This window comes from Nycticebus coucang, chromosome 10, assembly GCF_027406575.1.
Source record: "Nycticebus coucang isolate mNycCou1 chromosome 10, mNycCou1.pri, whole genome shotgun sequence".
NCBI lineage: Eukaryota > Metazoa > Chordata > Mammalia > Primates > Lorisidae > Nycticebus > Nycticebus coucang.
Genome location: NC_069789.1, coordinates 125486674 through 125508822, shown reverse-complemented (window position 1 = coordinate 125508822; position 22149 = coordinate 125486674). Strand labels below are relative to the sequence as shown.

The following is a 22149-nucleotide window of genomic DNA, read 5'->3' as shown; positions in this document are numbered from 1 at the left end:
AACATGCATACTGTACTATACAGGATGCTTTGATATGCTGTTTCTTTTAATTGGGGTATTGCATTTACTTTATTGTAGACTCATCTATATAAAGAAATGTTCTATATGCAGAAAATATGTACAGCAATAGGAGTAATCAGGAGCATGTTGATAGTTCCCAGACTGTTTGATATGTTGCTTCCTTTGTGGACTATTTCCCATCGTGTCCTGCTCCATTGAAAAAATGTTTTCTTTCCATAATTAATATTGTGTTTGTTGTTTCAGAGATCAGTGATATTCAGGGATGTTGCCATTGACTTCTCCCAGGAAGAGTGGGAATGCCTTGACTCGGCTCAAAGGGATTTATATAGAGATGTCATGTTGGAGAACTATAACAACCTGGTGTCCCTAGGTAAAGTTATCTGCTCTTCATATTCCAGGATCTATCTTTGGCATGGCTGCTTTCTCTGCTGTTATTTCAAGTTTGCTTTATAAGTAATTAAATGAATTTCTTCTTCTCAAAGGAATGGTTTGAAATTCCTGGAAGTAGATAATAGTTTTCATAGGATACCTTTTATTTTCTCTATCCTTCAGAAAGCCTTAACTCTGCCTTAGAATACCTGTCTTCCTACTATTTTTCTTAATGATCAGGGGATGAGATTTGAATTCTGGGACACTCAGACTATTGTCAGAGAAGAGAGAGTAACTAATGTTACACTTTAGATCTGCTAGAGGAGCACAAAATAATTTATAGGCCCTGTCACAATTTTTAAAAATAGATGTAGAAATGTATGCTTTTTTTTTTTCTGAGTAGAAGGGCTCTATCATTTGTCTAATGAATACAGTGGATCAGTACATTTCACTAATAACTCAAATGAAGACAGTCCATTACTTACACTAAACACATTGTCTTATATATGCTTGATTATTACATATTGAGACTTTTACATGAAATGAAAATGCTAGAATCATGTTTTATTTGAAAATAGCCGGGAATGTACCTGTGATTGTCTTAAGAAATTACTGGGGTTTTTTCCTGTAGCATTTAACAAGGATGGAATCTATATCAGTTAAAACTTTAATGAGTGATTTTTCTAGTAGATGATCACTTTATTCCTTGTATGCCTCACATCACTGGAATGTAACTGTCTCTGGACTCTTTGTTTTTTTCTGAAAGCTTTAGAAGTCGTTGTTTGACATGCTCCCCTGCAGACCCAAGCTGTATGGGGAAAAGGACTATGACTTGAGAAGGAAAGCAAGGGCTTTTCAACATGGTCTCCTGAAGGAATCCACTTAATCCCTGCTTCTTCCTTTCCCTGTTGGTCTTTTATTGTAAATTCTTCCCACTTTCAGAGGAGGAAATGGCTTTTCCTTTTCCCCAGTGACAATGCTTTTATGTAAACTCAGGATTCATTTCCTTTCCAGATTGTTTTGTTTTCTTAAATTTAGACTTATATCATTGTCTCCATTCTCTAAAATATGTTCAAAATGTGTTATTGAGGGTCTATTCTCTGCCAGTAATGTAGTAAGTAAACATTGGGGAAATAATGCTCTTTTAGATAATGTTTCTGATGTACCAAAACATAAATTCTTATGGGATAAATACAAAATAAGGAAACAAAAACACATGTATGTTTGTGTGCATGTGTGTACATATGTACACATTTAATAAATATAATAGTCCATGATAACCATTATGAATAAAGGCAAAGAAGGGTAGGCAAAGAATTGGGAGTTGGAGTGGGCTGTTTTAGATGAGTAGAGTATAGAAAAAGCCTGTCTGAAAAGGTAATAGTTGAACAAAGATTTGACTGAAGCAAGGACATGAGTCAGGCCAATGTCTAAGATAAGTATGGAGTACTAACTACATGTAATAGGCCTTGTATGGTCATTAACTTTGTAGGAGGAACAAACATTGTGTCTAAAGAAAAGTGAATCATAGACTAATAAGACAGAGACTAGTAAAAAAGGACTTGTAATTTTATTCTCTAAGGTGGTACCCTCTCACTCTTATCTGAAGCAAATGATTTTTCTTCAGAGGAAGGTGGGAGGCCTTTAGAATTCTCGGAAATTAAGATCAACAAAAGGTGAGCTCAAAAAGATCATCAAACCCACAAAAGAGTAGGTCACAGATGAGTGACAGATAATCTGAAGAAGCAACATATTATGTGGCAAAAATCTTCACATGTTGGGATTTTGGATGTATATGTAAACTATTGGTGAAATGTTTAAAGAATAAAGAAAGCACAAAAACAAGTAGTAGATTTTCATAAAGGAAGAGATTTGAAAGAGAACCAAGTAGATTATTTCTAAAGGTTCTGTTCTTTTTGAAAATAATCATTAAAAGATTGATAAATTGGAGGCGGTGCCTGTGGCTCAGTGAGTAGGGCTCTGGCCCCATATACCAAGGGTGGCGGGTTCAAACCTGGCCCCTGTCAAACTGCAAAAGAAAACAAAACAGCTGGGTGTTGTGGTGGGTGCCTGTAGTCCCAGCTATTTGGGAGGCTGAGGCTAGAGAATCACCTAAGCCCAGGAGTTGGAGGTTGCTGTGAGCTGTGATGCCACGGCACTCTACCTGGGGCGACAGCTTGAGGCTCTGTCTCAAAAAAAAAAAAGAAGAAGATTGATAAATTTGCATGAAAATTATTCACTTTTGTCTGGGTTCCACCCCAAGAGCAGCGTCAGCTGACACCTGTGGAAACTGGCAGTGCTTGACTGATAAAATCCAGCATCCTGGGCAGCGCCTGTGGCTCAGTGTGTAGGGCGCGGGCCCCCTATACCGAGGGTGGTGGGTTCAAACCCGGCCCCAGCAGAACTGCAACAAAAAAATAGCTGGGCACTCTGGCGGGCGCCTGTAGTTCCAGCTACTCGGGAGGCTGAGGCTAGAGAATCACCTAAGCCCAGGAGTTGGAGGTTGCTGTGAGCTGTGGTGCCCCAGCACTCTGTTGAGGGTGACAAAGTGAGACTCTGTCTCTAAAAAAGGAGATTGATAAATTTGGCTACATGGAATTTATTCACTTTTGTCCAGGTCCCACCCCAAGAGCAGCATCTGCTGAGACCTGTGGGAACTAGCAGTGATTGAAACAATGTAGTTAGAAGCAATGGTAAAGAGAGACAGAGACATAGAGTAGAATTAAAAGCAGGAGCCAGGGATCCATTGCTTGTCGTGGGATTCTGGCAATGGCACCAAGTGTTTGCTCCACTCTGTTTTTATTAGAGTCTATTTGCCCAGAGGGTAAGCCGAGGGAGAGAACAAAGACATCAGCAGTTTCTGGGATTGATCATATCAACTTCTATTGTTATCATAATTAACCTTAAGGGTGGCCTTCAGTAATCTGAAATCTGAGCCTTGATTGGGAGAGCCTCCTCCTACTTGAGGTCACATACACAGATTTCTAGGGAGGTGTTAAGCTCCTCTAGTTCTCTGTAAAATAAAATGCCATCAGCCTTTATCTCCTCTGAGGGATCAGTGGAAGGGAGGCATTTTGCTCCCATCACCACCACAGAGGATTTTCCTCTGCTATAAGGGATATAAGCTCTTCTGTCCAAATCTCAGAGCTGGAGCTACTTCCTTGGTCTCTGCCCCAGGCAAATGCAAATCTCTACAATGGGTATCTGCTTTGCCTGTTTAACGGGCAGGAAATGCCCTACAGGATGTTATCTTTTTCTAGGACTTGTCCTAGGCTTTTCTATGGCCATTACTCTCCTCAGAGTTCCCACAGACCCAGCAGGGAGTTTGTAAGCTGTATCCCCAACAGGCTAGAAGTTCAGAAAAGGCAAGAAGCTTGCTAGCAATGGCTAGCTTAAACGTAAACTAGCTGACTTTTCTTTGTTCCAACTCAGCTTACTTTTTAGTTTTCCTCTTTTTCTGGGGGTTCTTTTCCTTTCCCAAGAATGGGGTCTGCAGTCCCCATTCTACCAGCAACTTTATTGAAAGACATCATAAAGACAGTAAAAGACAACCATGAATTGAGTGATGATACTTACAATGCACATAGGCAACAATGGAATTAGTGTTCCAGATATAAAACGCTACAGATTGATGTGAGAAAGGTAAATAACAACATGGAAAAGTTTGGTAAAAGTTACCCAACTAGGCAGTTTAAAGGAAAGGAAACGCAAATTAAAACCACAGTAGTGAGATTATTTCACATGTTTGTAGACTGGTAAAATTTAAAAAGTTTAACAGTACTAACCATTCCCAACACTTGGAGGCAGAAGTGCTCTGTACTTTGCCATGCACAATAGCCAAAATGGTAACAGCAGAAACTTTCATCATCTGATGAATGGATGAAAAAACATTGGGTACTCTTACAATGAAAAATTATTCAGCAATGGCTCAGTGCCTGTAGCTCAAGTGGCTAAGGCGCCAGCCACATGCACTGGAGTTGTCAGGTTCGAATCCAACCCGAGTCCACCAAACAACAATGACAACTATAACCAAAAAAATAGCCAGGCGTTGTGGCAGGCGCCTGTAGTCCCAGCTACTTGGGAGGCTGAGGCAAGAGAATCACTTAAGCCCAAGAGTTTGAAGTTGCTGTGAGCTGTGATACCACAGCACTCTATCCAGGGTGACAGTTTGAGACTCTGTCTCAAAAAAAAAAAAAAAGAAAAGAAAAAAGAAAAACTATTCAGCAATGAAAAGAAATGAAGTTCAGATGCATACTACAACATGAATGAACCTTGAAAGCATGGCAAGTGAAAGAAAGCAGATGTAAAGGGCTATATGTGGCATGACTGCGTATATCTGAAATGTCTTCAAAGGCGGTAACTGGTTAGCCAGCACCAGGGATGGGGCAGGGGTGGGGAAAGTGGAGAATAGGGAGTCGGGAAATGGTAGTGACTGTTAATAGGCACAATCAGCATTTCTTTTGAGGTGATAAAATGTAAAAAATTAGATTGTGATGGTTGTTGCACAACTCTGGGAATGCATTGAACTATGTGTTTTAAATGACTAAACTGTAAGTGTGAACTTTATCTCATAGAGCTGCTGCTTTTGTTTTTAAGGGATCTGTATATACCTTACTGATGGCATGATCAATTGAAATAATTGCTTTGGAAAACAGTATGGAAATGGCTTCCAAATTTATATGTACTTCAGAAATAATTAAGGTCTTTTTAAAAATTCCAGAGACCAGGCCATACTTCAGGCCAGTTAAATAGTAATCTCTTACATGGGACATGAGTACCGTTAATATTTCAAAAATTGTTAAGTTGTTCAAATATTTGATGACTGCTGCAGTATAGAATTATCTGAGAATTTATTTTTTTGAATTTGAAGGTTCATTCCATTTAGATTGTTATTACCAATTTATTTGGATTTATTTCTCCTTTATTTTATGCTTGTTTCCTCTTTTTATGTTCTAGGCTATTTTTCTTAACCCTCTTAATTGGTATGGATGCAGTCTTGTTTTTTAGAACTCTATTCTCTCCCTTGTTTGAATATAAAACTAAAAGTATATAAAAACATATAGTATTTGTATAATTTAAAGGTTATCTTTAAATTTTTATCATGCATGCCTAATTATTTTCAATACAAATGAAGTTTTATAATTTCTATTAATTGTAAAGATGTTTGGAAAATTATACATATTTAATGTATATCAGATATTTTGAGGGATATTAAAACATTTAATCCACATGTAATTTTTTATTTTCTTTCTGCTTTGCAGAAATCTTAGAATACACTTTATGCCCTATCCACACCTTAGGATTCTAAGACCAACATGTTGAAAGGCATAAACATTAAGGACAGTATCTAACATTAAATAAATTGGTGACCACTGTGTCAATGATTTAAAGTTCTATGGAGACATGAGAAATTATCAGATAGATGGCTCAGCACCCATAGCTAAGTGGTTACGGCACCAGCCACATGCACCGGGGCTGATGGGTTCATACACCACCTGGGCCTGCTAAACAACAATGACGACAACAACAGCAAAAAGAAAAATAACCGGGCATTGTGGCAGGTACCTGTAGTCCCAGCTACTTGGGAGGGTGAGGCAAGAGAATCGCTTAAGCCCAAGAGTTTGAGGTTTCTGTGAGCTCTAACACCATGGCACTCTACTGAGGGCAACATAAGACAACTCTGTCTCAAAAAAAAAAAAAAAGAAAGAAAGAAAAGAAAGCATCAGATACATACTCATTGTCACAGAATTCCTCAGAAGTGTACCAGCAATGTATAACTGTGTTGTTCTTTTTTATACTTTTAGTGGATATTATCACTTAAAAGTATCTTGTTGATTTGTAGATTTAAAAAATGGAATAACTTTTCTGCCATTACTGGTGAATTTAAATATTTTGAGGATATTTCTGCCTATTTTGATACTTTATCATTGTTTGAGTCACTTGACAGGTATGTACTTAAGTTAAAGGCAAAATTCACATCTATCTTCCCCCAAGATATTATAAAGGATATTATAACACTAAGGCGTCAACTTTGATCAGTTTCTCTAATTTGTTGTTGCCTGATATTTTAGTTTTGTTCTCTTTTTAATCTCCTGGGCAGTATTTTCATTTCATAATGACAGTGTTTGTGGATTTATTCATATGATCATCCTTTAATTTGCACACTATTCCTCTTCCATCATACGTTCCTTCTGGGATAATGTCATTTATCATGAAATACATTGGGAAGGCTTATTGTTAGTAAGTTCTCTAAGTTTTTACTTTTTTTGTTGCAAAGTAAACTTGTTTCAGTGTCATTCTTGCCTGATGATTTAACTGGATATAAATTCCATACTGACAATTATTTTTTCCTCAGCACTCTGAAGATATTATTCCACTTTTTCTGGCTTCTATTGATGCTCTTGAGAAGTCAGCTGTCTGTTTCATTATTGTTCCTTTTGTAAGTAACCTGTATTTTCTCTGGCTGTTTCTAAGATTTATCATTAAGATTTTACTGTACTTGATTGTGTTATTTTGTTTCTAGAAGTTTTAATATTCTTCCCAGATTTTGTTTTAAGCTGATCCCTTTCTCATTGTTTTTATCTTATATTTTCATTTATTTCCTGCACTTATATTTTGTATCATTCAATTCCAGTTTCTGGGGAACAGGTCTGACTTTGCTTTTCTTGCAAATACAGGAGCCCTTGTGTAATGATGAACAGTCTATTTTTTCCCTCTTCATTGAGAGTGCAGGCCAAGACTGAGACATTCCTTGTTGTTTCCCTTTGAGGTCAAATAGAGTTTTTTTCTTTCTCTGAATTTTAGGCCTTGGCTAGTTAAAATTTTGTAAAGTGGTTTATTTTTTATCCCATCCTTCCATGGGTCAAGGCCATGTCTCTAGAATTTTTCTTATTTTTTTAAAAGTCTTTGGAGTTTTCTTTATACACTTAATTTGATTTTTTTGTCTTAGAGATCACTCATCTCCATCACTTTACGGTCACTCTGTGCCACCTTATTTTATTCATTTCACGAGGTCATAATTTCTCTGAATGTTCTTAATGCTTGTAGACATGCAATGATGTCTGCATAGTGAGGGATTAGGTATTTATTTCATTCTTTGCAGTCTGACTTTTCCTGTGCCGGTCCTCTTCAGAAGACCTTCCCAGATTCTCAGGTTCCCTGAGCCATCTCAACACTAGAATGTATGCTAAGGCTAGGCTTGCTACGAGTCTTCTATGATCTCCAAGGTTGTCATTGCTCTCTAGCCTGGGTGGACCTGGGGAAGACCCAAGGAGGATACTGGGGCTTTTATGAGAAATCTGGACAGTGACCCAAGCCCAGAAAACTGTCCTGGTGGCTCTTAATTGGTGTGCCTCCCAGAATGTCCCTGCACAGGTGGGTAGTTCTGTAACTGCAGCAGGAGGGGACAGAGCTGAGGCTGGGGCCCCTTGGGATCTACTGTGTGGTGGCAGCTTGTGAGTCCATCTCAGCTCAGATGGGTGTGTGTCCCACATGTCTCTATATAGATGGATATTTCCCCAACTGCAACAGAAGAGGCCAGAGCTAAGACTTGGGTATCTCAAGATCTGTTAGGGGATGGAGGTTGGCAAGCCCATCAGAGGCTCCAGCTCCTGGGCTGCGAGATATAGATGGGCACATCTCCCTTTGCATCATTGTATGAGTAGTTCTGAGCTGGAACCCCAGCTGAGGCTAGACCCAAGCAACAAGGAAACTTAAAGATTCACTGCCACCACTGCTGTCAGCAGGCATAAGAGGTGCTCCACCAGGCGGCGCCTGTGGCTCAAGGAGTAGGTCGCTGGTCCCATATACCCAGGGTGGCGAGTTTAAGCCCAGCCCCCGGCAAAAACTGCAAGGAAAAAAAAAAAAGGTCCTCCACCTAGGCATTAGTGTGCATAATTCCTCCTGGACCTTTTGGCAGATGGTTTGGGTCACGGGTTCAAGACCAAATGGGGCCATTTCCAGGATTGGATCTAGTGCTGGTCTGCACTCTCAGAATAACCCTTCTAGCTCTGCAGCTCTACTGAGTTTTATGACCTCCTACCTGAATGCTTAGGCTTCTGCAAAGACACTTCCTAATCATTCTAGTGTTTCTAAATGCCTAATTTATTTATTTTTTTGATTTTTATGTAGATTATTTATTTTGTTTTACTTTTTTCCCCTCCTTTCTCCTTCTTGACTTGAAATTTTAATTCTCTCATTTTTAATTTCTTGTTTTCTAATTCATTTAAGACTGAGGTTCTCTGGGTACAACTTTAATTGAATATCATGGGATTTCACACAAAGTTGCTTTTACTATTTAAATGGTTTGTAAATTTTATTTTTATTTCTATTAACAAACATGCAAAAATACCTTAGTTAATTGTAGGATTTTATATTGTGTTTTTGTAATTTTTAGTTTTATGCTAATGATAAAGTTGATACCACTTTTGTCTGTCACCTATATAATTATAGTCTAATCTTTTTTTTTTTTTGAGACAGTCTCTATGTCGCCCTTGGTAGAGTGCTGTGCTATCATAGCTCACAGCAACCTCAAACTTTTAGGCTTAAGCAATTCTCTTGCCTCCGCTTCCCAAGTAGCTGGGACTATAGGTGCCTGCCATAATGTCAGGCTATTTTTTAGTTTTAGTTATCTTTGTTGTTTAGCAGGCTGGGGTCAGATTCTAAGCCACTATTTTTTTTATTGTAGTTGTCATTGCTGTTAAGCAGGCTGGAGTTGGGTTCTAACCTGTGAGCCCTGGTGTGTGTGGCCAGCACCCTAACCACTTAACTATGGGCGCCAAGCCCAAAGTCTCACTTTGTCACCCTCGGTAGAGTGCTATGATGTCATAGCTCACAGCAACCTCAAACTCTGGGCTTAAGCGATTCTCTTGCCTCAGCCTCCTGAGTAGCTGGGACTACAGGCGCCTGCCGCAACACCCAGCTATTTTTTTGTTGTAGCTGTTGTTGTTTGGCAGGCCCTGGCCAGGTTCGAACCCACCAGCTTCACTGTATGTGGCTGGCATCCTAGCCGCTGAGCTACAGGTACCCACCCACCTTATAGTCTGATCTTTAGCTTTTCTTTGTGTACATTGTTCTTTGCTGTGACTGGATTTATTCATTTCTCTGTTTTAGGTTTGCTTATTTATTTAAGAGCAAGTTGTTTGTTTAGGGGCTCACACCTATAATCCCAGCACTCTGGGAGCCTGAGGTGGGTGGATTGCCTGAGCTCGTGAGTTTGAGAGCAGCCTGAGCTAGAGTGAGACCCCGTCTTTAAGAAAAAAAAAAAAAAAACCAGCCAGGCGTTGTGGTGGATGCCTGTAGTCCCAGTTACTTGGGAGACTGAGGCAAGAGAATTGCTGGAGCCCAAGAGTCTGAGGTTGCTGCGAGCTGTCATGCTATGGCACTCTACCAGGGGCACCAAAGTGAGACTGTCTCAAAAAAAAAAAAAAATAGGTAGACCAAGTTGTTGGGTACATAGTGGGCCTCACCTGTTATAATTCCTGTTGCCTGACTCTTAGGTGATTGTTCTGTGACTGAGAAAATTGAAAGAAAATCAGAAGAGAATTTCTTCAAGTTTACAAATTCCTGCTTTCTCATCTACCTCCCTTCATCTGTACTCATGTTACCTCTTCATCTATTATGAGACATAAGCTGTGCCTTTCTAGTGCCCTTCCCTCACATTTTTACTAAATTCCATTCTTTCTCATTCAGGACACACTATTGGAGCAATTACCCTCCTCTCCTATCACATCAACTTGCCTGTGTCTACTATAATTTCATCAGTACACAAACATGTTGTAATTTCTCCCATTTTAAAAGGAAAAATAACACAGAAACAAATCTCCTGACACATTTTTGTCTTGATAGAGCCCCATTCTTTGCTACTGTTTAGAAGAAAACACAGAGAAGTTTTCAGGCTCCCTGTTTCCAGCTCTTGTCCCATTCTCTTGAATCCAGTTCAGTCAGAACTTGCTCCATTATCCTGCCATTTCTATTCTCATGAAGATTATCACCGATTTCCATATTGTTAAAGCCTTTGTTAAATTAGAAGGCACCATTTTGCCTCAGCTTTTCGCATTTGACACAATCAAATATTCCTTTTTAAAACACTTCTCACATCGCTTCCAGCTTTCCCTATGATCCTCTAATTTCTCTCCTTTCTCATTGGCTGGGGCTCCTTAGTTTTCATTGCTGTTTACTTCTCATCTGTGTGACCTCTGAGTGTTGAAGTGCCCAGGGCAAAATCCTAAAACTTAGCTTTGCTTCCTTTTCCCCCTCTTCTATATCCAAAGTTACTTCTTGGTTGATCTTACAAATCCCAAACCTTTATGTGTCATCTACAGAAGATGCCAAGAAAATGTATTCATATTTTAAGAAAGAAAGCTGTATTAAATTTTGAATATTCAAATTACATTTGTCTTCTGCAATTAAAAGTGATGCTCAACATGACTTATATCCATCTTTTGTTATCAGTATGTATTGAACATTACAATTTAAATATATTTTTTTCCACTCAAATTTGTATCTCTAGTTGCAGTATCTGCTCAGGCCCACACATTTGTATGTGTACATGTCTGTTGTACATCTTTACTGTTATACCCAATAATTCAAAGCCAAAGTCTTGATACTCTCCCAAACCTCCTGTCACAGTGACAAATTCTCACTAAGTAGCACTTCCATTTTTCCTAACACGTGGATGCAAAGCCTGTACAGTCTTCCTTTTGTTCTTTTCCATACTGTATGTCCACTCCATCATCATATCCTCCTCAGTATAACTCCAATATATGCGTTATCCAAAGACATCTCTCTTCCCCCACCCCTGCCTCCAAGGTCATGTGGTCCAAGCCAGGTGGATAGTTGCGATAGCCTTCTAACTTCTCTTCACATAGCTTTTGTACTTTCCCACTAATTTTTATTTACTATATTTATTTTTGGGTCCCCATCTCAGAGTAAAGTCAAATTTCTTAAAATGGCCAAGACTATGATATTCTTTGTATTTTCCTTTGAGGTTAGATGGATTTTTTTCTCTTTCCTCTGAATGTTAGGCTTTGAATAGTTCCAATTTTGTTAAGAGGTTTATTTCTAAGCCATTCAAGGTCTTGTCTCTTAGATTTTTTTTTTTTTTTTTTTGTAGAGACAGAGTCTCACTTATTGCCCTCTGTAGAGTCCTGTTGCATCACACCTCCAACTCCTGGGCTTAGGCGATTCTCTTGCCTCAGCCTCCCACTCTTAGATTTTTTAATACCTTTCAGATACAACCTTAGGCAGTTGAAGCCAGCAGATATCCCAGGGATAGCTCAAATTTCAGAGCATGTTCACTCTTAGTTTCTGGTCTTTATTTCATTATGGCCCCCATAGACCTTTTTTTTTTTCTTTTTTTTTTTAGCATTGTCTATACTTTTCAAAGGCTTTTTGTCATATTTAACCCAGTATCTATTGGTGTTGTGGAAATCTGGTAACACCATTCACACTAGTGTATCATCCACTCTCACTATCATAATTCTTTTACCCTCCTGAAGTCCCTCATTCTTTTCTTTCTTTCTTTTTTTTTTTTTTTTAGAGACAGTCTCACTTTGTCACCCTCAGTAGAATGCCATGGTGTCACAGCTCACAGCAACCTCCAACTCCTGGGCTTAGGCAATTCTCTTGTCTCAGCCTCCTGAGTAGCTGGGACTAGAGGCGCCCGCCACAACGCCCGGCTATTTTTTGGTTGCAGTTTGGTCGGGGCCGGGTTTGAACCCGCCACCCACGGTATATGGGGCCGGCGCCTTACCAACTGAGCCACAGGCGCCGCCCACACCTGGCTATTTTTTTGTTGCAGTTTGGTCAGGGCTGGGTTTGAACCCACCACCCTCAGCATATGGGGCCAGCGTCCTACCAACTGAGCCAAAGGTGCCGCCCCCTGAGTTCCCTCATTCTTATTTTATTGACAACTCCTTGACCTATGTAAAGTACTGACTTATTTTTTCATCCCTAAAATTTTGCCTTTTCAGAAATGTCATGTAAATGGGATAAAAATATGTAGCCTTTAGGGTCTGTTTTTTTTTTCCTTAGCAAAATAGATTGAAGATTTATCAATATTGTTGCACAAATCAATAGTTGGTTTCTATTATTGCTGAGTAGTGTTCTGGTGTCTGGAAATACCAAAGATTGTGGACTCATTTACTTTTTGAGAGATTCATTCCCATTTGGGACAATTATGGATAAAGCTGGTATAATTTTTGGTGTACAGATGTTTGTGTGAACATGATTGTAAATACCTACTAATATGACTACTGGATCAAATGCTAAGTATATGCTTAATTTTATAAGAAAATACCAAACTCTTTTTTTTTCCTTTTTCTCTTTTCTTTCTTTTTTTTTTTGAGACAGAGTCTCACTCTATCATGCTAAAGTTCCATGGCATGAAAGTACCAAACTCCTTTTTTGTTGTTCTACTGTTTTGCATTTTCAACACCATTGTATAAGACTTTCTTGTGTTCTATTTCTTGATCTGTGTGTCTAAGTAAAACTTATATTTATTTTTTTTTAGAGACAGAGTCTCACTTTATTACCCACGGTAGAGTGCTGTAGCGTCACAGTTCACAATAACCTCCAGTTCTTGGGCTTAAGCGATTCTCTTGCCTCAGCCTCCTGAGTAGCTGGAACGACAGGCATCCGCCACAGCATCCAGCTATTTTTTTTGTTGTTGCAGTTTGGCTGGGGCCGGGTTTGAATCTGCCACCCTCGGTATATGGGGCCAGTGCCCTACCCACTTAGCCACAGGTGCCACCCGAGTAAAACTTTTTTTTGAAGTATTCCTAGAACTTTGCTACTGCAGATCCCTTTCCATATATTAAATAATTGCTTTTTTTCCTCTCCAATATCCTCAACATTTTGTGAGATTATAGAAATCTTCCATACGTTTTAGACCTGTGTTAATGCCTGGAAAATGATAAAAGATATTCTTCTGTGATATATGCATAGAGTTGGTCTTATGTACATAAATAAGGAACTGTGATGTAAGGATAAATAAACAAAAGGAACTTAGTATTTTGTTTGAAAAAGAACTAGAGAAGATAACTATGGCTAGTACCTGGGAAACAGTATGTAAGACATGAGGCATTTGGAGCGCTATCTGTATATATGATTGCAGATTTAGTGTAAATGTTCTTTTGTTTACATCATTAAATAAGTGATGGGGAAGCCACAGATGAATGGTGTTCAGGCATCTACCTCCCAAGTGGGAGGAAGATTTGATTACAAAAGAACAGCACAAAAATGTTTAAGAGTAGTAGGACCGTAGTGATATTAGATAGATTGATTGATTCCTTTATTGGTCTGTTTAGCTGTTCTGTTTTTCAATTAAGTTCTCTTTTGCCTTTATTATCCTCGTTTTTGCGGAGTTCTGTGTATGTGGTCTGACAGTTAAATTCATGTACTCTTCCTAGGAAAAACACTAGATACCTCGTTGTTGAATATCACTATGGCACCTTTGAAGTACTTCTCTTGGGAAGCTGTCATCATACGAGGCCTGACAATTAAGTTTGAAAACTTGCCAGTGTGGGCTTACATTGGCAGCACTGTACAAACACCTCGTTGAGGTTTCTTCATCTTGGTATACCAGTGTCTTATGGCTGTGTTCATGGCCAAGTGGCATTATCTTGCTGAGTGACATCTATTATTGTTGCATGTTTTTGTTTGCCATATGACGAAAGCTCTTATGGTCATTCTAGAAAGAATTTCAAAATTGGCTTGCCTCCTGTAGCTCAGCAGCTAGGGCACCGGCCACATACACCAGAGCTGGTGGGTTTGAACACAGCCCGGGCCTGCCAAAACAACAGTGACAACTACAACAACAACAAAAAATAGCCAGGTGTTGTGGCGGGTGCCTGTAGTCCCAGCTACTTGGGAAGCTGAGGCAAGGGAATTGCTTAAGCCCAGGAGTTTGAGGTTGCTGTGAGCTGTGATCCCACAGCATTCTACCGAGGGTGACATAGTGAGACTCTTGTCTCAAAAAAAAAAAAAAAAAAAAAAAAATTGCAAAATTACTTTGAAGCATAGACTAGGTGCATAGCTTCCCAAGGGTAGTACTTTGAAGGTAACTATATTGACATTCAGCAGTGAGTGATGTAGTACTTTTTCTGGGGTGAGTTTGTGAACATAATTGTCCAATGTCATATTGTGAAGGAATATTAGAATAAAATTTGAGGCATCGAATGATATTATACATGTCCAATAAAGATTTGAGTTTGTTATGGCCATCAGTCTTAAGTCACCTTAATTTCAATTTTTGTACTTGAGGCGATTCAAAGCCTTCATGTCTCTTTTCAGACTGATCTGCTCTTTCTCCCTTACTTGTCATTGTAGCCCACAGGGTTTCCAGCCTAAAGTATTGAGACTTTATGATAGGCCCTGTTCTACCATTACTATTGCCAACCCAATGAAACAGTCAAAACACTGCTTAGCTTTTTCTCTTAATTGCCTTTTTTAGAATCATAAGACTACAAAAGTAGGCTCATACATTGCACTTATCTTTTGGATTTTTAATGTTTTTCAAGTTTGACTCCTCCAACTCTTTATTTCTATATTAACTTCCCTATACCTTCGGTCAGGTACCTTTTATAATTTGTTCAACTTGTGTACTTGCTATCATCAGGAATTTTTGTCTAAATTACCAGAAATGTATGTTCATGATATAGTAACTGATAACTAAATTGAGACCTGAAGAGTGAGAAAGAGCAAGTTTTCATAATCTTATACAGAGCTTTCCAAAGAAATGAAGTAGGCCCTTTACTAATTGTATATTTTAAAAGGCCTTGTAACTTTTGAATTGAAAGCAAGCTAGTTTGGTAAATAATGAGCAAACCTGAGGAAAGTTCATGGAGGAAATAAGATACATATCCAGGGACCAGACTGTAGGGGCAACAGGGGGTTCAAAATCATGGGAAAATAGGAGTTTTATTGTTTCATTTGGAAGCTGTTAAACGGTTTTAAGCAGATAATGGGAAATCATGTTCAGAATATGAATGCGAATCAGTTAGTTGAAAGTATTAAAAATGGAGCTGCTCATGCTCTTTTTCTGATTCACTCTTTCTGTTTCTGATATAGGATATTGACACAATTAAGAATCTCCCCTGATGGTTTTGATTCCCACCAAAGATTACAAAAATCTTTGTCAGTGATTGTGAATATCTTCCCTTCTCAGGTGAATTTTCATTATCTTATGATCTCTCAAGTTCCCTTATTATATGTTATTAGATGAGATTTTTAAACATTAGGTAAGAACATTACTGCACCATGGTCGGTTTTGACTAGGTGTTGGGGTGTCTCTGAGAGACAGAGATGGAGTAATGTAGAAAAGAATAGAATAATGTAAAATAGAATGGAAATGAGTAGGTATTGTTTTAAGAAACTATGTACTAGGTTGTGATGTGAAAGGTCATTATGGATCATATTAAACAATATTTCAAACATTTATGTATGCCTGTTACTTCTTATGGGTAATGTTTTCCTATTTTTGGTCTCTGGAATAGAAGTTCTGTTTCTCCTCAGTTTCTTGATGTTCTCTTATTTTTCAGACTTGCCTTTAAGGTATGCAAATAAGGACTTATCTCCAAAAAAGGACATTTATGAATCAAAATTATCTCAGTGGGAAATGAGTGACAGACTTGAAAACTGTGATTTTAAAAAGTCCAATTTCAGAGACTATTTGGAAGTCAAAGGCAAGGTGGAGAAGCAAAAAGAAGATCCCAAGGAACATTTAAGGCAAGGGATGATCACGTATGACAAAATGTCCATTTTCAACCGGCATTCTTACTTATCTCAAAGTCCAAGATGTCATTCTACTGAGAAACCCTATAAATGTGAGGAATGTGGGAAAGCCTTCAGACGAGCATCACACCTGAGTCAACATCAGAGTATTCATACTGGTGAAAAACCCTTTGAATGTAAGCAATGTGGGAAGGCCTTTAGTCGTGATTCACAACTCAGTCTTCATCAGAGACTTCACACTGGAGAGAAACCCTATGCATGCAAGGAATGTGGGAGGGCTTTTACTCAAAGCTCACAACTTATTTTACATCATAGAATTCATACTGGTGAAAAACCATATAAATGTGAAGAATGTGGGAAAGCCTTTATTCGTAGCTCACAACTCACCCGGCATCAAAAAGTCCATACGGGTGAGAAACCTTACGAATGTAAAGAATGTGGGAAGGCCTTTACGCAGAATTCACAGCTTACTCTGCACCAGAGACTTCATACAGGTGAGAAGCTCTATGAATGTAAAGAATGTAGAAAGGTCTTTACGCAGCATTCACAACTTGTCCTCCATAGGAGAATTCATACTGGTGAGAAACCCTATGAATGTAAAGAATGTGGGAAAGCTTTTATTTGTGGTTCCCAGCTTTCTCAACATCAGAAAATTCATAATGGGGAAAAACCATTTGAATGTAAAGAATGTGGAAAAGCCTTTATACGGGGCTCACTGCTTATGCAACATCAGAGGATCCATACTGGTGAAAAACCCTACAAATGTGAAGAATGTGGGAAGGCCTTTATCCGTGGTTCACAACTAACTCAACACCAGAGAATTCATACCAATGAAAAGCCCTATGAATGTAAGGAATGTGGAAAGACCTTTAGTCATGGCTCACAACTTACTCAACATCAGCGAATACATACTGGTGAGAAGCCTTATCAGTGTAAGGAATGTGGAAAGGCCTTTAATCGTGGCTCACTCCTTACTCGGCATCAAAGGATTCATACGGGTGAGAAACCATATGAATGTAAAGAATGTGGAAAAACCTTCAGTCGTGGCTCAGAACTTACTCAACATGAGAGAATTCACACTGGGGAGAAACCCTTTGAATGTAAGGAATGTGGTAAATCTTTTATTCGTGGGTCACAGCTTACTCAACATCAAAGAATTCATACTGGTGAGAAGCCTTATGAATGTAAGGAATGTAGAATGGCCTTTACTCAGAGTTCACATCTTTCTCAACATCAGAGACTTCATACTGGTGAGAAACCTTATGTGTGTAATGAATGTGGGAAGGGCTTTGCTCGTGGTTTACTACTTATACAACATCAGAGAATTCATACTGGTGAGAAACCATATCAGTGTAAGGAATGTGGGAAGGCCTTTATTCGTGGTTCACAACTGACTCAACATCAGCGAATTCACACTGGAGAAAAACCTTATGAATGCAAAGAATGTGGAAAGGCTTTTAGTCATGGCTCTCAACTTACTCTACACCAGAGAATCCATACTGGTGAGAAGCCCTATGAATGCAAACACTGTAGAAAGGCCTTTACTCAGAGCTCACATCTTTCTCGACATCAGAGAATTCATACTGGTGAAAAACCCTATCAGTGTAAGGAATGTGGGAAGGCCTTTACTCGTGGTTCACAACTAACTCAACATCAGAGAATTCATATTAGTGAGAAAGCTTTTGAATACAGGGAATGTGGGATAGATTTTAATCATGGATCACAAGTTTATATGTGAATTATCTGATTCTGTGGGATTAGTATATAGAGCCTTCTATGGTCATTTATCAGCAAAGAACTTTCACAAATGTGAATATGGGAGAACATTTGCCACATACTGGTCAGCATCAGAGCATCTGTATAGGAGAATGTGAATGTTAATGTAATCCATGTAGAAAAGCCTATCATTTGTAACCTATTAAACAAATTAGAGAATAATTCTGTAACTGTACTGTATGTAGGAAGGCCTTTAACTACAGCAGTTGTCCTTTACATCATCCTCTTATCTCTACCATTTTATTTCCTTTGATATATATATATCAGTATCATGATAATTCACTTCTTTGGTTTAATCATTCATAAAATATACTTAATACCTTCAACAGATCCATGGAAGTATTATGTAAGTTATTACATGTTAAATCTTTTAGAACAGTGCCTTGGACATATCATAGATATTAGCTATCAATTTCACTGGTTTTTAGAGAATTTGCATGAGAGGAGAGCACTTGTGAGTGCAAAGAATAATGCTTAACTCAGATGATTTGAGTAGGGACAGATTTAAATCTCATCCCTTATGGTAAAAGAGCAAATTCATACCATAAAGAAATTTTGTGGATTGAATCAATGGATTATTGAGTACAGCCATTAGAGAATGTGGGAGAAGTGAAGTAATTTGTAACAAAGTCCAAGATCCAAAATTTAACAAATTTACTAGGAACTTTTAAAAAACCTGAATGTACTGCTTTTTAAATAAACAGAAAACAGTGCCTCCCATTGCGGACTATTTTGCAATTGAAAATGATGAGAATGTGTGTGAAAGTTTTTTTTTTTTTTTTTTTTCATCTAAGCAATATCTATATTCACTTCCTTAGTGACAAAATTCTGGGCTGTAAAACTATTTCAGCTCTCCTTACAGGTCAGTTATATAAACTTGATATCTACTGCGTAGGACATTTAAAAAATCCATTTTTCCTATGTGCCTTTTTTCCATACCTAAAATGGTGACATACAAGCTGAAGTTCTGATACTCTCATGGAGACTTTGAAGATGTACCTGGGTATTACAGATGTGGAACAACCATATTAGCTCTGGTCTTCTTGCCTCCTGTATTTCTTCATATAAAATTCAATGTTTGTTGATGCTATTATAGTCCTGTTATTTACAATAAAAATTATTAATAGACAATTTTGTATCTAGAATTGGGGTGCTGTGGGTAAAAGCAACTTCAAATATGTCATTAATATAGGGCCATTGAGAATGAGGATATACTCATATCAGGCTAGAAACCAGAAGATTCTTGTTTTCAGTGGCAAGACATTTGGTTGTTGCTTTTCAATATTACAAGGCAGGTTTTGTGCCAGTTGAGGCTGTAATGTTAAGGGAAATGAGTGATGTAGAATGTGTGTTTTGAGTACAGTATTTCTTGCTGCTTTCAGTAATGACCAATGAAAGAAATTCAGAGTAAAGTTAGGCCACTAGTAGCAACTCAAGGAGATTTACTTTGTAAGAGACGCCATCTCTGATGGAGGCAGCCCTCTACCCTTTATGAAGGTAATTACAGTAATTTAAAACAATTGGAACAAGAAATGAGACCACTGCCAATACATATGAAGGCATTCCGCTAGCTGTTGTATTTATATTTTTCCCCACCTGGGCTTCTTGGTCCAAAAGCGGTCATATTTATTTGGTGCTTACTGTACTTCAACCACTATCACAGGTATTTGGGATATATCAGAGAACAATTCTAGCAGGAGGAGATAGGATAATGCATATAGAGTATGTTAGAACATAAACATGATACAGAGAAAAGTAACTTTCAAGGAGATGGCAGCTCGGGGCCCATAGTGCAGTGGTTAGGGTGCCAGCCACATACACTGGGGCTGGCATTTTCAAACCCAGCCTGGACCTGCTAAACAACAATGACAACTACAACAACAACAAACTAGCCAGGTGTTGTGGCAGGTCCTGTAGTCCCAGCTAATTGGGAAGCTGAGGCAAGAAAATCTTTTAAGCCCAAGCGTTTGAGGTTGCTGTCAGCCATGACGCCACAGCACTACCAAGGCTGACATAGTGAGATTCCCTCAACAACAAACAAAGGACATGGTGGAATATCACAGCTTAGATTGCTTTATGAAACAATGATCAAAATAGACCATTTAGAAGGAAGGACTTGAGCCAAGATTTGAAGGGATTAGGTAGTAAGTCAATGTTAAAAGAGCTTTACTGGCAGAGGAAAAGGATAGGGAGACCATGAAATGGGATCATGTAGGTATTATTTTAGGAATATCAGGGAAGTTCTTGCAGAATTATATCTTGTATCTTTCAGGAGACCAGAGAGATTAATAGAGCCAGAGCATTCCAGGGCTGTAAACCATTGTGAGCCATTTGTATTTTATTGTCAGGGAAAAGGGCAGTCATTGGCAAGTTTAAGCAGACATGCTGACATGTAGCTTTTGTAAAAAACCAGGTAAGACTAGGAACTATGATAGTAATTCAAGTAAAAGATGATGTGGTTTAGAAATAGGTGGTAACAATGGGTAGAGTAAGAATTGGTTGTATGTAAGTTACATGGTAAGTGTAATGAAACTAGAAGATTTATTTAGGTTTGAGATGTCAGGTGAAAAAGAGAAGTCCAGGGTGACTACTCAATGGCTTTGGTCATCAGTATCTGGAAATACAGTGTCTTCATCAACATAAAGAGTGGAAAAATTCAGTTGGGGAAGATTTGACAGTTCAGTTATGAACATGTTGAGCTTGCAATGTTTTGTAAGCCACATTTGAGCAGGCACTTTGATGTACTAGCAGGCCCTGACCTAAATATTATATTACTTCGGTAGACATTGCCTATACTTCTTAAAAATGATAAAGCAAGATAAGATTATGACAGGGAAGTGTGTGTACAGAACAAGAAAAACTGATTCATGGAACACTCCAACATTAAGAGTTCAAGGATAAATGAACAAAAGAACCAAAAGGAGCTATGGACAAGCAATGGTATGGGAGGATAATGACGGTAGTGTGAAATCTAACAAGCTAAACAGAAGTGAATTGCAAGAGGTTCAGTGGTATCAGCTTTGATAGATTACATAACTTGAAGCTTCAGAATTAGTCACTAAAGTGAATAATATTGGTGACCTGGAGAATAGCAGAGGTTGCTTTCTTAGTGGGCTTATTTTGGAATGATAAAAGATTGAAAAAAGTGTGAAGTTAGGGCTGAGTAGAAACAGCACTACATGTGGACACAGATTATCCCAGCCTGTGGATAATGAAAAACCTTCAGGGCAAGTCACACGCACTACCTCAAAGCAGCCCAATGGAGGGATGCTCCCTGGTATCCCTCCATTGGGCTGGATACTCAAACCACTAACAAGGACAGGACCGGTGAGTCGTGACCCCTTTTAACAATGAAAAATACATTGCAGCATTAGGAAGATTGAGAACCACTGGGAGCCTTCTCACCCCTCTTCAACTCCTAGAACACTTAGATTTCTGCTCAGCCTTTTGGACAAAACACACCAGAGGCCAAGAACAAATGTGTAGCCATGGATGAAAGACATTAAGACAACATCAACAGTAATCACAGAAATAAGACACAAGCTCACTGCTAATGCAATGAACATGCCCAGTTCTAGGGTCAAGTTGGAACACCCAGAAACAAGGTTCACTCAGAAGAATCAAAAAGGGTCGGATTAACCACTATCCTGCACTAAAAACAAATTAATGAGACCTAAGCCACATTACACATGCAAGTAAGGACGAAATTCAGGGCTTAACATAGGCCTCTAGATTGCTCTTCAACACAATGACCCAAATCATATAGGCTGTAAGATAAAAAAAAATCACAATGATAAAAATTGCAAAAGATACTCAAACCAACAAGACAGGTGCACCAGAACAAAAATAAAAAGAGGCAAACAGGAACCACAACCAAAAAATCGAATTATCACTAAAGATTAAATAAAAATAGAAGAAATACTACACATTGTTTAGTGGATAACCAAAACAGGCCTCAGGCTCGGTGCCTGTGGCTCAAGTGGCTAAGGCGCTAGCCACATACACCTGAGCTGGTGGATTAGACTCCTGCCTGGGCCCGCCAAACAACAACGATGGCTACAACCAAAAAATAGCCAGGCATTGTAGCAGGCGCCTGTAGTCCCAGCTACTTGGGAGTTGGAGGCAGGAGACTCGCTTGAGCCCAGGAGTTGGAGGTTGCTGTGAGCTGTGATGCCACAGCACTCTATGCAGGGTGACAGCTTGAGGCTCTGTCTGAAAAAAAAAAATAGGCCTTAGTCATGTACATTTCAT

At 38.7% G+C, this 22149-nt stretch overlaps 1 protein-coding gene across 5 annotated transcripts in view; it reads left to right on the top strand.

The window, feature by feature from the left end:
- The window catches only part of LOC128595890 (zinc finger protein 420), a 34131-nt gene extending 13815 nt beyond the window's left edge, over nucleotides 1-20316 (top strand). Inside the window, exons 1-4 of one of the 5 annotated variants that reach the window (XM_053604986.1) lie at nucleotides 331-391; nucleotides 6746-6829; nucleotides 15460-15556; nucleotides 15930-20316. In XM_053604986.1, the coding sequence (XP_053460961.1) occupies nucleotides 16007-17860 (1854 nt within the window). In that variant the 5' untranslated portion in view covers nucleotides 331-391; nucleotides 6746-6829; nucleotides 15460-15556; nucleotides 15930-16006 and the 3' untranslated portion in view covers nucleotides 17861-20316. Of the gene's footprint in view, nucleotides 1-260; nucleotides 392-6232; nucleotides 6338-6745; nucleotides 6830-12049; nucleotides 14225-15459; nucleotides 15557-15929 lie in introns of those variants that run through there. The other 4 variants (XM_053604982.1, XM_053604984.1, XM_053604985.1 and 1 more) reach the window with 4 other exon arrangements.
- The last annotated feature ends 1833 nt before the right edge of the window (nucleotides 20317-22149 follow it).